Genomic DNA, 14669 nt, shown 5'->3' with positions numbered 1-14669 from the left:
ATTAAAAAAAAAAGTAAGAATATTAATAGTAGAATCTTAGTTTTACGAGGAATGATTTCATGTTTTGAATCAAATAACCTAAAAAGGAATTCTTGTATGTCAAATATGCTCCAAAAATTTTCTTTTTGAACTTTCCTCTTTCAAAAAAATAAATTACGGTTATATATATATATATGTGTAACCGGTTATATGTGAAAGCTGGAGAAGTACATTGAAAAAGAGGCCCTTTTGAAAATAATTTTCAAACTAGCCGTTATGATTAAAAAAGTATACCCTGTACCCCGCAACGCTCTCTCCTGCTATCAGCTCGCAAGAATCTGAAAAGAACGACGAAAGGTGATCCTCTTTGAACGAATTCATTTCGGTGACCTTTGTTCTTTCTTCAAGATTTGTAAAAATGTTCACCGAAGGTTTGGATCAAACCGCAATAGACTGGATCAAGCAGGTACTAAAGCCCTTAAACTTTCAGGGTTTTTTAATTCTTTGATCTGTTTCCCATTTTCCTTTTTGGTTCATTTGAATACCCATCTTGCTATATTTTCTAGTTTTGGCTTGTTCACCGATTTTCTTCTGATGGGCTTCTCTGTTTTGTTTCTTTCCTCCTGTAGAAGACGCCCTTTTCTTCTTCTTTTTTTCCCCTGTTTATATCAGTTTCCAGTTTTCTTGGGGTCCGTTTCATTTCATTGAAAGCAGTTTATTATATTTGTTTGACCCAATAACTCGAATCATCCCAACAAAAACCTGCAGGGTTCGGATCTGGAAGAAAAGCATGTTCGATCTCCTTTGACGGAAAAGCTTGCTTGTGATGCATTTCCAAAATCTCCTCTTTCCTATAATACCAACGGTTATGCGTCTCCCCATGTTTTGCCTCCACTGAAATTCCGTTCGGGTTTTCTGGGACCTCATAGTACGGTGACTCTCGGTCTTGATGACCACACGGAGGAGGAGGAGGAGAGTGTGGCTTCAGCTCCAGATGATACAGATGGGAATTACTCTGAGGTATCTGAAGAAGAAGAATTGGAATTGGAAAAGCCATTTGCGCCTTTCTATGATGAAGAAATATTTCATTCATTATCCAGGAGAAACTTGAACCCCAGTGCACTCAACAGATCAGATCACCGTAATGTTTCTTCTATAAATAGAGGAGTGTCAAAGGAGAATCTCAGAATTGAAGTACCAGAAAATTGCAAAAGATTTACTGATGGGGAATTGGGTACCAGGGAAGGTGTTCGGCCAAATTCAGCCCCGCATTGCTACAGTCAAACCGATGAACAAGTTCAGCTGTGCAGTGCTCATGTAGGAATTGTTGTTGCTATTAGTTTTAAAATAATTGAGAGACATGGGACTGTGATGTAGAGTTTCTAGATATCAGAGTAGTTGATCCCAAGTCCCCCTCCCCCCCCTTTTTTTTCTCCCTAATAATCTTTTCTTTCATTTTGATGATAGTTGCAGGGAACTCCTGCTAATGGCAATATGGTCAAGGATCTAGGCGATTTGGGAACTCCCAGTGCACCTCCAATTATGGATATAGCAAGTGAAGGAAAGGTGTTTAGCGTTGAAAGTAAAGAGGAGAGAGCTTCCAGATTTTCTTTAGAGATTGAGCAAAGTGGCAATGGGGCGTGCAGACCCAAAGAATCAGATGTTTTTTGCAGGAGAAAAGAAGGTTTATCAGATGGAAGAACACAATTTCCTAAAAACAGTGAACTTGGTGAAAGGTATTATAACTCGTAGCCTCATTTGTCATCGTGTAAAAAAAATGTCTTTTCTTTGTTTCCTTACAGAGTCTGGGATTTCTCAACATTCTTTCATGTAGGGCAAATAAAAGCATGCATTGGGAGACAGAATCACAGATTCCTCAAGCCACGTTAGATCATTCGCCCTATTATAACACCAGGTGTGATATCTGTCAAACTCCATTTGAGAATGGTCAGATGGTTGTTGGTTTACTTTGGCTGAGTTTTGTGCCACTACCTGAAATATGAATATTGCCTCCACTTTTGGATTCACAAATTTATTATTGCAGTGGACAAAATGCCTGGCAAACTCTAATAGCTTATGATGCATGTATTCGCCTATGCCTGCATGCATGGGCAAGGGGCTGCACAGAGGCACCAGAGTTTCTACGTGATGAGTGCCTGGTTCTTTGGAAGGCCTTCGGGTATGCTACCTTCTGCTCATACAGTTAAAAATCTTAGTCATGCTATTAGAAACTTGTGAGCTTCTTATTCAATTTTAATACAAATTCTCGAGTCTGAATGGGAATTGTCATTTTTCTGATTTTACAGACTACAGAAATTCCTATTGCAACCCAGAGGTACACAACCAATAGAAGGGGGAGCTAAGAATGTGGAACAAACATGTTCTTTGAAGGCAAAGAAGGTAGTTGGAAAGATAAGAGTGGAAGGTAAGGTCTTGATGTTGTAAGTAGACTGCATTTAGAGATTAGCTTATAACTAGTGCATTCAAAGATACTTTCAGCTATTTGGAAGGAAGGGCTTGGAGCTAGTCTTAGTCCAATAAGTATATAGCAACTATGATTTTGAATCTCAATTTGTTTCCTTAAATCCAGTTATCAGTTTCCTTCACAATCATGTGATAATTATGAAAATAGTAATTTATTTTTCGGTTGCTTGCATTGAAATTTTATAAAATATAATAGTTAGCAATCTTGATCATAATGTGGAGCTTGTTCTTACTTCTCTTCACATACTCAGAAGTGCCACCGACCTATTTGTGTTTATCATTTGAAAGGCACCAATTATAGTTGTGATTTGACTTTGGTGATATAACTGTTGGATTATGGCAGTGAGGAAACTTCGAATTATACCAAGGCGGAAACTTAAGAGTACATATTCACAGCGAGGTGCATTTTATGTGCAAGCGGGGGCAGAGTATGTCCGACATGTTTCATCACTTATGAAAACCGGCATCAATTCTCTTCTACTAACCTCATCCTCAGTGACATCAGAAGGTTCAGGTTCGTCTTCAGAAAATTTTTGGGATCTGTTTAGTTTCAGATACATATGGTGCAATTTTGTGGTGCAGAGAATTTTCTGGTGCAATTTTGTCACAACTATATGGGAGGATATCCAAGTTAAAGATCATCCTCCCTAGAAGTTTGTAACAATTTAACAAGTGGCTCTTTTCTTAAATTTCTTGGTGTTAGGATTCTTTTGATGTTGTTGTTCCCACTTTATGTGCATCATTTGTATCTATACTTATAAAAATTATTAGACCAGCACAGATTAGAGACTTTCAATGCTCTATATCACTTCAGTGTATGACAAAATGTCCTGTCATGTTTGCAGAGCAATTCTCATGTTTTTTCCACCTTAAGAGTTCTGCGGAAGATGCTGAAATGGAGCCAGGTTCTGCTATTTGCTTGCACCCTGGAACTGGCGATTACCATGTCTTGTAAGTTGTTAATTCACTTTTCAATTTGGCGGGTAGAGTGTGATTAGGTTGCCCCAAGCTTTTATACAATGGAAGGATTAAAAATTTGTAAAAATAATTATATATGTGGTGGGGTTGCTGCAGTGGGTGCAGGGTCCAAATTGTAACAAAAAGGAATTAATTAATAGTAAAATTTTAACCATGGTGATCTTTTTAAGAGAAGAATTATAGATTGGACCATCAGATCATGTAATTATGTCGTTATTTGATTGAAGGGATGACTTAATTGTGCCTAGAAAATGGCGATTCATCTAACATATATGTACTCCATCTCTGTTCAATGATATCCTTTACTCTGCCATGTGGTCTACAAGAGTAGACCACAGATCAGCCCCTTCAACTTGAGTAAAATTCTTCAACTTCAAGAGATGATGTTGTGCGGCAGACTGTGAGCTACATCTTAAATGTGTATGTTATTTCAGTTTCCCAGAGAGTCAAGGAGATGCTCTTCTATTAGAAGTCCAGGATGCAAAAAAATCTGTCCAAGGTCGATGTACAATTCCAATTTCATCCTTGTCAGATAATCCTGTATGTATCCTTCCTATCTCTTTTAATAACAAATCTTCTGTAAGTTTACTGTGACCTTCATTCCACCTTATCTGTTGTTTGATGTGATTGTTAAAACTATGCAGAGTGAGAGAATTCGGTGGTGGTCCATTTTTCATGATGATCACGAATGTGTTGGGAAAGTGCAGCTTTCAATTGGTAGTACAATTACATTTGATGAGACTAACCATATAAAGGTTTGATTTCTTTGAACTCAGTTTATCTCAATAAAGCCTCATATCTCAACTATTTGAAGTTTGTTTTCTTCTGTTTTTGCTGAAAACATATCCCAACCAGATAAGTCAGCGCAGCTAGGTCTTCAACTCGATTTGTGGAGTTACAAGTCACATATTTATTAAAATTGTTTGAAAATATGCTCTGGTGTTTTATATATACTCGCATTTGTTTTCTTGTAGTATTTTATGATTATCTATGAATATATGAGGGGTAGTTCAGCTGAGAGTATTTGAGATAGAACTGCATTAATATATGGATTAGAAAATCTGTATATCAACTTCTCATACAGTAGCAAATTCCTGGAACATTACTGTACCATTTTATTGTATATAGATGTCTAAAGTTGTTCTGGTAAGTGTATCTTTGAAAGGATCAGATTCATATATGCATCGGGTATGGTAGATATTGAATTCTCATAGAAATTTCAGGAACATTAGCAATCCAGAATTTGATTGGATTTTGCAAGGTGTGCATGGTAATGTGCAATACACACAAACGTTTCCATTTTTAATCTCCAACTCTTCATTAATGCATCCAATGTGAAATAATTCCTGCTCAGGTTTTTATCTGTGTATATCTTGTGCATTTGTGCATGTTCATCAAGAGATCTTAATCTTTCTCTATTTTAACATTTTATAGAGTGGAGCTGTTGTGGAAACTCTTGCTTATGATTTGCTGCTGGAGGCCGCTATGCGCGCACAACATTTTCATTCTCGAAACTTGTGGTTACATGGACCTTGGAAGTGGTTGTTGACTGAATTTGCAGACTATTATGGGGTTTCAGATTCATATACTAAGCTGAGGTAGTTAACATGTATACCTCAAGCCATTATGATATTGTAATATTCCTTTATGTCCCCTTACATTATTTCAACCACTTTGTGTTTTGTGTAGATATCTTTCATATGTCATGAATGTGGCCACTCCTACAAAAGATTGCTTAGAACTTGTACATGAATTGCTGGTGCCCGTTATAAAGGCAAGGAGTGAGAAAAGTTTAACTAGACAAGAGGTAAGCCTATCAGTACCCATTTCACATCCCTTATCTTTACAATTCTCTTAAACGGTCCTCCTCATCATTACCAGAAAACAGTATGGGAGTGAAAACAATTATACTAACAAGGTGCTAAAACCACTCCCAAACATGCCACTTTACATCCTTTATCTTCATAATCATCGGAATGGGGGGCCTATGATTTTCTATGAATATTAAATCCTTGCAATCAAATGGATATAGACAACTCTGAAATCAAATTCCTTGAAAGACCAGACTAGGGTAGTTAGGACTATTGGTAATGGGCCTTCACCAAGCCTTCCTAAACATAGTTGTCAGTTTTGTATTTTGTTATGCATAGGAGACCAAAGACATCTCAGGTATTTGTTTACTCAAGTGCTTTTGGGTGCCAAACTAGGCCCTGACAGCATCTAGATGAAGCACAAGGCCAATATTTTTACATGATTTCTCTCTAGTTCAGGAGGTTTTGCTTCTGGAGAATTGAATATCTTTTCTGAAATAACTTTAAGCTATGCTCAAATAGGATTAAGAGAAGCAATCATGCTACTTGAGGTCATTTGGTGGATTTCTTATTGATTGTTTAGAATTTTCCTTTATAGAAAGTTTTTTCTCCAACTTTGCTTTGGTTCTCAAGAAGTGATATAAGGGCTAACCAGCTGTGGTCATTTAGTGGATTTCTTAGTATTTTTTGGAATTTTCCAGTTAATGAAATTTTTTCTGCAACAGTGCTTTGGTTCCCAAGAAGATAAGGGCTAACCAATTTTCCTAAAATCCTCATATGGTGTAGATAAATGGATGGAGGGAGGATCTGAATCTAAGACCTCCAATTAACTTGAGTTTTGATGCTATGTAGGACAACTAATTTTTCTAAATGCTTAAGTTGGTAGGATTTGACCCACAATATATACCGTGCTCTAGCAAGACACAAAATTTGCCACTCTGCAAATTATCAAGAAAGCACAAATAGTATAAAAGCTAAAAGTTAATCAAACAAGGAGATAAAATGAGATATTTTTTTACCATGAACATATTTTCTATTAGTATTGTCCTTGTCTTAACATGAGCAAGAGAGGTAAAAGATCATATAACAAAATTGCTTTCCTTCTATGGTGATTGTTTGGGAATAGAACTTACATTGTATCCTAATTATACCAAAGGAGTCCAACCTTACAGCATTAAGGGATCAAAAACTAGCTTTTCAAACTGAGTGTTAATATATCAAGTTCCTTATGCCTAGTTGAACTTTAGAATGGAATTTAGCTATCAATTACTTCCTTGCGCTTACCAACTACAATAACACCAAGCAAGTCGCTCTAATAAATGGCATAAAAGCTTCCTTTTTTTAATCCCCAATCATTTGGTCATTAGCACATTTAGAGTATTTGTGGTTAAATTCCAAGACTCACTAAATCCATACAACAAGATTCACACACTAAAGACCATAGGTCATGGTGTTGCCCCTTTGTTGTGCCAAACATGAGTACATGATTTGTAAGATTTGGTTGAATTGCAAGCTTAGGCATCTAAACTAAGAACATGTATGCTAGATAACTCTTTGACAACCAAACTTTACAATGTTCATAGAAATGGAAACTTAGCATTCTAGATGACACTACCACACATTTGTAACCTTTGGTAACGACTATGAGCATTTCAAGATTAGTGCCTCTAAATTGGCTCCAAACATGAAAGAACTTTGACTCTAAGTAAGCTCGTTTAATGTCAATGATGAACTAAAGATGGTTGAGCGCACCATTACTCCCCCTAAAAATTATAAAAGATGGTGGGATGCCTTTAGGCATATATGAGACATAAAATATATTTTAGGGATGTAGAAAATGATGCTCTTTTTTCCGTGACTTTGGCTTTTTATTTTCTTCTAACTCTAATGATATCTCATCTATTCTTTTTGTTATATATTATGTTATTCTTGTTCCTTATTGGAAAAAAAAAAATTCTCAACATATCATCTTTTCTGGTTGTAATTACCTCAATTTATATACACATTTGTGATACAATGCCTAAAGTATGATTTTTTCCAAATTGGTTTGAATGATAATATTGTTTGCATTCTTTATGATTTAAAATCCACTAAGGAAGTTGTTTGGGCAAATAAAAGAGTGCATTAACTTAATTACCATAGGCTTGAGAAAATTGATTACCTTACCAGTCATTTGTTGATTAGTGATTCTCTAAATGGTGCACTATGGTTCTTCTTTAAGGGTTACCATGCAAATCTTGGAATTTGTTATTTCCTTTACTCCTTACACATTTCCATTTTCCATTTGTTGTTGTATGGATTTTGATAAAGCAAATAATGCACTTGGTGGATGTCAATAACTAAGTTTTCATTTGTAATTTTGTAATTTTTTTGGGGGTTTTCCAAGTTCTAACTAGGTTTTAGCCTATGTTATTTCATAATTTTTGTCGAGTTGTTCCAATTTTTGTCAACTCCAAAACTCTCCACCACCCCATCCTGATCCTTAACCCCCTTTCAACACTAGCACCTATGGTAAATCATGTTCAACTTATGAAAACGTTCTTTTTTTCCATTAAGGAATTGGTTTACTGAATGCCTTGGAAAAAAATTTCATCTTTTTTGTAAATGCTTTGTGGAAATAGTTTTAGATATTTTCAATTTGTTATCTTGTAAAAATGGGTCACGATACTTTGGTTTTCTATGAGGTATCTCAAGATCAAATGATTCACTTAAATTGGTTGCTCATGTGGTTTAAAGCAATTTAAGAGATTAAAATAAACCTAGAAAAAAAAAAGTGTTCTCAATTGGTAGGGATAAGGGGTTTCAAACGTAGAAGATTTGGCAATGTAGTTGTGTAAGGTAAGAGAGATTCTATCTACTTTCTTAGGTTTTCCCTTTTTAGATCAATTGCAGTATGAGATGTTGTGGAAAAAAGGTTTTGTAAAAAACTACTAATACGGAAAAGACTATATTTCTAAAGTGGGAGACTTATAAATATGTTGTCAAGCCTACCAATCTATTACATGTCCTTATTTATAATCTCTAGAAAGGTCATACTGAGATTAGAGAAGATTTAAAGAGATTTTCTTAAGGGATGTGGGACTTGCAAGAAAAAGTCTCATTTAGTAAGATGGTCAATTGTTTGCTTGGATAGGAAGAATGGGGAATTGGGCATTAGAAGTCTCTCTCATGTAAATTGGGCTTTCCTTGGTAAATGGAATTGGAGATTTGTATATGAAGAGGATTTTTTGGAAGTAGATTATAGAGCAAAAGTATGAAAAGGAAGAAGCAGGTTGACACTATTTTTAAAGTAAGATATGGTTACGGTGTTGAAGTATGAAAAGCTATATGGAAAGGGTAGGATATTCTCTTTACATGAGCCTTCTTTGAAGTAAGTAATGGTAAGAGGGTTAAGTTTTTGAAGGATAGATGATATGGCAAGGAACCCTTGTATATTTCCTTCCCCTCCTTGTTTTGTGATGGCTTTATCTAAAAAGGATTAGATGGCAAATTTATAGAAGAATTTAGGAGCATGGGGGTTCATTAGAATTTATGCTTCTCTAGGCACTTTAACTATTGAGAATTGAAAATTCTTGAGATTCTTTTCTCTAGATTGCTAGGGAAGTCTATTAGGAGGGAAGAGAAAGAAAAAGTGACTTGGAAGGAGTCTCTATTCAGTTTAAGAACCTAAGAGGCCAATCCCCTCTCCAATGGATATCATTTGGAATCCATGGATCCCCATCCAAAATGAGTTTTTTTTTTTACTTGGGAAGCTAGTTAGGGAAGAATTTTGGCATCAGATCAACTCTAAAAAAGGGAATGACCACAACCACATTAGTAAACAAATATTTTCTTTGTATAAGGAAAAGTCTATTGATTATATTCTACTTCATTGTATAACACAAGGATTCTATGGTCACCTTAAGGTCTCACTTGCATGTCAAAGCCACTGAAGTCCTCAATATCAGCTCAACATTCTCTCAAGGTTGAGCTTTCATGCAACATAGTAGCTTGGTGAAGTCATGACTATCCAATAGCCAATATACACACTAGTGCACTAACCATGGAAACTCTATCCAGATAATCAAGACAAATCATTCCTCAAATTAGGAGGTACTACACTATACCTTCAGATAGATTGCCTAAGTCCATGAACCAGATATGAACAAGTCATCAACTTGCAGGGAACTAATGACTTAGAAGCTCATACAATATAGTAGTTTGGTGAATTTATGACTAGCCAATAGCCAATGTCATGACTTATCGTAAGTTCTGTATAATGTTTAACCATACACACTAGTGCAGTATCCATGGAAACTCTATCTGAATGACCAAAACAAGTCATCCATCCAATTAGGAAGTATTACACCATAGCCTTAGATGGATTGTCTAAGTCCACGAACTAGATATGAACAAGTCATCAACTTACAAGGAACCTATGACTTGAATCTTTCATGCAACTCTTAAGGCATCCAAACCATGTACCATTAAATGCTCAATATAATGCATAAAGGGAATAATAAAAGTGAAACCGGAGTCATAATATAAATATTAATAAAATCTATTTATTATTACATCATATCATAGTTTTAAGGGCTCTATGGCATCTATTGTTCTCCTTATTCAATGTAGTTTATGTGATCCCCACTTAGGTGAAAGAAACTCTGTTAAGTTGGCATGGCTCCTTTGAATGATCCTCTTTGCATTTTTTGAACAATTTGGGAGGAACGAAATCAAAGAAAAGATTGAACAAAAGTTAAAGACTTTTATTCCTTTACAATCTTTTACTTGGATTAGGATGTACATAAAAGAAAACTCAATGCCATTGTTTAATTTTGTGGACTGGGTGGGGTCTCCTTGAAAGTGAGGATGATTTTTTGTGGCTTCTCTTTTGAGGTCTTTCTTCAACAATTTGACTGCTCATGTGTACTTTAGTGTACTTTTGTGTTCTTACCTTATACATACCTCTCTTCCCCTGTAAATAAAAATAAAAATTGTTCTCTTGCAGAAAAGTATATTATTGGACTGTGAAACACAAGTTGAAAGTCTATTGGCAAATGTTTTTGAGAACTACAAATCATTAGATGAAAACTCTCCAGCTGGTCTAGCAGAACTGTTTGATCCAACACCAGAGTCTGCTGCCCCAGCCCTAGCTCCTGCTGTGCAAATATTCATTCTTTTGCATGATATACTCGCACAAGAAGCACAGACAATGCTGAGAAACTATTTCCAGGTAATATATATTTAACATTATTAGATTATGTATTATTGCATAAATAGACGTGCATATTATACAATGAAAAATAAAATTCTAAACCAAATAGCATTTCCTTACAGACAGCAGCAAAAAAGAGGTGCCGGAAACACATGTTGGACACTGATGAGTTTTTGTCAAGCAATTCTGATGGTTTTCTTATGGACCCCATTACCATCTCCACTGCATATTCAAAGATGAAGAATCTATGTGTTAACATAGGCAATGAAATCCAGGCAGACATCAAGATCCACAACCAGCACATACTCCCTAGGTATTTATCAACAATGCAGATTCAGACTCACATTTGACTCACACAATGATCTATAAGTTTTGAAGTTCCCAATAAAAATGCAGATGCATCCTCAATGTTCACAACTTTCATTCATCAGAAAACTTTATTTATCAACAATGCAGATCCACACTCACATTTGACTCACACAATGATCTATAAGTTTCTAAGTTCAGTCCCTCGATCTAATAATTGTCTGTAGTTCCCGAACAAAATTTTAACAATGAAAACAACTATCGGTTTGACTTTTTCTTTTTCTTTTTCCTTTTTCCTTTTCTTTTTAATAATTCAAGTTTCATAACAAAAACCTTTGTATCTATGTTTCATACTAAAAATTGAATCATTGGATGAGGAATGCTATGTTCTTTGGCTTATCATGTTTATATCCATACATTCTGACACATTTTTTCCTATTTCAGTTCAATTGATCTGTCAAACATCACAGCTGCTGTGTACAGCACTGATTTATCAAACAGACTTACGGGTTTCCTTGCTGCATGGCCTCCATCTAGTCCCTTGCCTCATGTAAATGAACTTTTGATAGCTACTGCAGATTTTGAAAGGAATCTTGAGTCCTGGAATATCAGGTTTGTGGATGAAGCTTCCTATTGGGAGAAAAAGAAATGTTGCCAACTGAGAATGTGAAGGCAGCTAATTTCATAATATATAAAAACTAAAAGCCTTCTTTGTGACATTATATGTTTTTTTGCTTCAGGCCAGTGCAGGGTGGTGTTGACTCAAAGAATTTGTTCCATAATTACATAATGGTGTGGATACAGGATATGCAGCTAAACTTGCTTGAGCTCTGCAAAGCAGAAAAAGTACTTCTCACTCTCCCCTCCCTCTCTCCCTTCCTCCCTCTCCCTTCCTTCCTCTCCCCTCTCTTCACCAACTCCCCATTCAAGGCTCCCATTCAAGGCTCAAACATGCACTATAGTTGAATCTGTCATAAACTTCTTTATTTTTATCACATATTACCTCTTGCAGGTGCCATGGTCCGGAGTGACTACAAATCATTCCACCTCGCCATTTGCTGAGGAAATGTACGAGAAAATCAAAGACACCCTTGTTGAGTATGAGGTGGTGATCAATCGATGGCCTCACTACTCATTGGTTTGGGAAAATGTAAGGTCTAAACTGTTAAAAACAGTCACGATTGTTGATTCTCTCTTCGTATGCACACATCTACATGTACCACTGTTGTGTAAATATGTACATACTTATAATCACAGACATGCATGCATCTATACCTACATCTATATGCAGATCCACAAATATATAAATCCCACATGAGTATTGTAGAACTGTGCCTCATTTACTAACACTTTCAAAAATGCCTTGTTCATCTTTTGGAAGGCTGTTGCAAATGTGGAAAGAGCAATCATAAAAGCACTGGAGAAGCAGTACAATGACATCTTAACTCCTCTGAAAGATAGCATTCCAAAAAGGCTTAATATGCACGTACAGAAGCTGACAAGAAGACAATCTACAGCACTTTATTCTGTTCCTAACCAAGTGAGTGCTCATCATATGAACTATTTCAAAGCATGGTTTTAAAGAACTGTGTGACTAACCAACTGAAATAGGAGTAGAACCCAAGTAGCATCTTAATGATAGATGTGGAATCTGGTTGGAGGAACTTCAATCAAGAAAAAGAAATTTCTGGCAAAATAGAATGGGAAAAGGCAGCTGTTTAAGTATTTCCTTTTTATTAATTTAGGAAAAAGCATAGAAAATCAATTTTAAGAACTTGTGAGTGATAAATTCATAAATTTGAATTTATAAAAAAAAAAAAAGGAAAAGCAAATCCTGGAAACCACATTTTAGAGACAATTTGGTCCATATGGTACTGCACAGTTTGAATATGTGTATGCATGTATGTGTTTGTCTGACTATTTCTCCTTTGCTTTCTTCCTTTTGACAGTTGGGAACTTTTCTGAACACAATCAAGAGAATTCTTGATGTTCTACACTGTAGGATTGAGGACATCCTAAAGTCTTGGGCATCTTATCTGCCTGTCATTGGTGACAGGAAATCACTCTTTGGGGAACAAATGAATGCAATTACAGTTCTATTGAGAACAAAATACAAAAACTACATTCAAGCAACAGTGGGGAAGCTCGTTAACAATGTAAGCACTGCCCAAACTCCAATTGTCTTTGTATTAGTCCCTATTTTAAAATAGAAGCAAAAGATGGTTCCAGTAGTCCATCATCCATTATTTTTCCCACTTACTAATAGGTTAATAGTTCTAGATCACTAGTGTACAAGATTAGCTGAAGAGGAGTTTTTTCTGTAGTACAGCAGGCCAAAATTTTGACTGCTTGGTTAAACTTGGTAAAGAAGCTGTGAGGAAGCCATACCTTAGATGTTCATAATTTACTAGTCAAAAGAATTGCACACTGAGACTCGCATGAATAGTTGATAAAAGACTCTTATCACAATGAAGTAGTATGAAATGCAGGTTGGAAAAAATAAATAAATGAATCATAGAATACTGGTGAAAGCAATAAGAATCAATCCAGAGAACATTCCCCTGAGATTTTGCTAGGAAAGCATATATCCAAACCAAGTGCAAATGTAGAATAGAAAAGATGAACGCTCAATTTTGCTAGTACAAACTAAATTTAGGCATAGAGATAGATACACATGGCCTCAGGGATATTGCAGGTATAATTTCCAGATGCAAACAAATCTAATTGGGATAGACCATTATTTCAGATGCAAGCAAATCGAAGCACCCGGCTTAAAAGGATTCTGGAGGAAACAAATGAAGCAGATGGAGAGGCTGAGGTCCGTGAAAGAATGCAAATGCTTAGTTCACAACTGATTGATTCCATATCCAACTTGCATGAGGTGTTTACAAGCCGAATATTTGTTGCCATATGCCGTGGGTTCTGGGACAGGATGGGCCAGGTACAGAGAAATATAATTTTCAACTAAATTTTTGGTGTGCTTTATTTGTTTTCTGGGAGATGTCAGGGATGAAAAGGAGATGAAAAAATTTGGATCTTCATGTGTTTCTTCATTTTTTAACCAAAGAGAACAATTACCAAAGATCAAATATTTGCCTCAGTTTATTATGAACCAATCTTTTACCCTTGAACCAAAACAGCATAGACATAATTTTACTTTATTCTCTCCCTCAGCTTCCTAAATTCTAATGCATTTAAGCTGTCTGTGTTACCAGATTGTATTGAACTTTTTGGAGGGGAGAAAAGAGAACAGAGTCTGGTATAATGGATCTTACTATGCTCTTGGGGTAAGTCTCTTGATTACTCATGTCTGCATCTCTTCTTACATTCTGTTTGCACCGGCAAATGCTTATTTTATCAACAAAGATCATCAATCCCCAAATACCCAACCAAAAAAAAGACTAAAAAAAAAAAACACACCTTCCATTTTCCTCTAGTGTTGTTTATCAGATTTTTTTTAGCTATAAATGTAGAAACATCGTCATGAAAGATAACCAACTCATCAGAGGAATGTTCCATCTTGCTTTGTAGATTTTGGACGACACTTTCGCTTCCCAGATGCAGAGATTGCAAGGAAATGCACTGCAAGAGAAAGACATTGAGCCCCCTCGTTCCGTAATTGAGGCTCGTTCCATTCTTTGCAGGGACACAACAAATGCAACGGATCCATCAAACTATTTCTATGTCTAGTCGTACTTCGAATGTACCCGGGTCAATGATAAACCTCATCTGCCTAGTCTGTTTCATAATGTTCATCATATTCTTTTAGCTCAGGGCAATTGGTGCCAAATAAGTTTCAGTTTCTGTTCTTTTTGTACATGTTTCTGTGCTATATTTACATGTATGTAACATCCTTCTTTTTTGTAATGTTCTCTGCCTAATAACCATAAAAGCAAAAAGAAAAATTCCAGATATTT

At 35.9% G+C, this 14669-nt stretch overlaps 1 protein-coding gene across 1 annotated transcript; it reads left to right on the top strand.

Moving 5' to 3' along the window:
• The first annotated feature begins 212 nt into the window (after positions 1-212).
• LOC100254633 (uncharacterized) lies at positions 213-14664 on the top strand. The gene is made up of 22 exons (XM_010659206.3): positions 213-445; positions 748-1296; positions 1447-1715; positions 1814-1894; positions 2024-2158; positions 2286-2404; positions 2807-2977; positions 3309-3414; positions 3876-3981; positions 4086-4196; positions 4876-5039; positions 5131-5248; positions 10240-10464; positions 10569-10759; positions 11197-11364; positions 11493-11598; positions 11765-11902; positions 12134-12292; positions 12702-12908; positions 13499-13693; positions 13968-14039; positions 14284-14664. Exons 1-22 carry the CDS (start codon positions 398-400, stop codon positions 14440-14442), a joined length of 3597 nt encoding a protein of 1198 aa, XP_010657508.1. The 5' UTR covers positions 213-397; the 3' UTR covers positions 14443-14664.
• The last annotated feature ends 5 nt before the right edge of the window (positions 14665-14669 follow it).

This window comes from Vitis vinifera, chromosome 12, assembly GCF_030704535.1.
Source record: "Vitis vinifera cultivar Pinot Noir 40024 chromosome 12, ASM3070453v1".
In the NCBI taxonomy this organism is placed as follows: Eukaryota; Viridiplantae; Streptophyta; class Magnoliopsida; order Vitales; family Vitaceae; genus Vitis; species Vitis vinifera.
The sequence above is the reverse complement of the archived record's forward strand: the minus strand, read 5'-3'. Positions and strand labels throughout refer to the sequence as shown.

Coding starts and splice junctions, on each gene's coding strand:
- LOC100254633 (XM_010659206.3), top strand. CDS start 398: ATGTTCACCGAAGGTTTGGATCAAACCGCAATAGACTGGATCAAGCAG. Junction 11,599..11,764: donor AGCTCTGCAAAGCAGAAAAA/GTACTTCTCACT, acceptor TACCTCTTGCAG/GTGCCATGGTCCGGAGTGAC. Junction 13,694..13,967: donor TCTGGGACAGGATGGGCCAG/GTACAGAGAAAT, acceptor CTGTGTTACCAG/ATTGTATTGAACTTTTTGGA.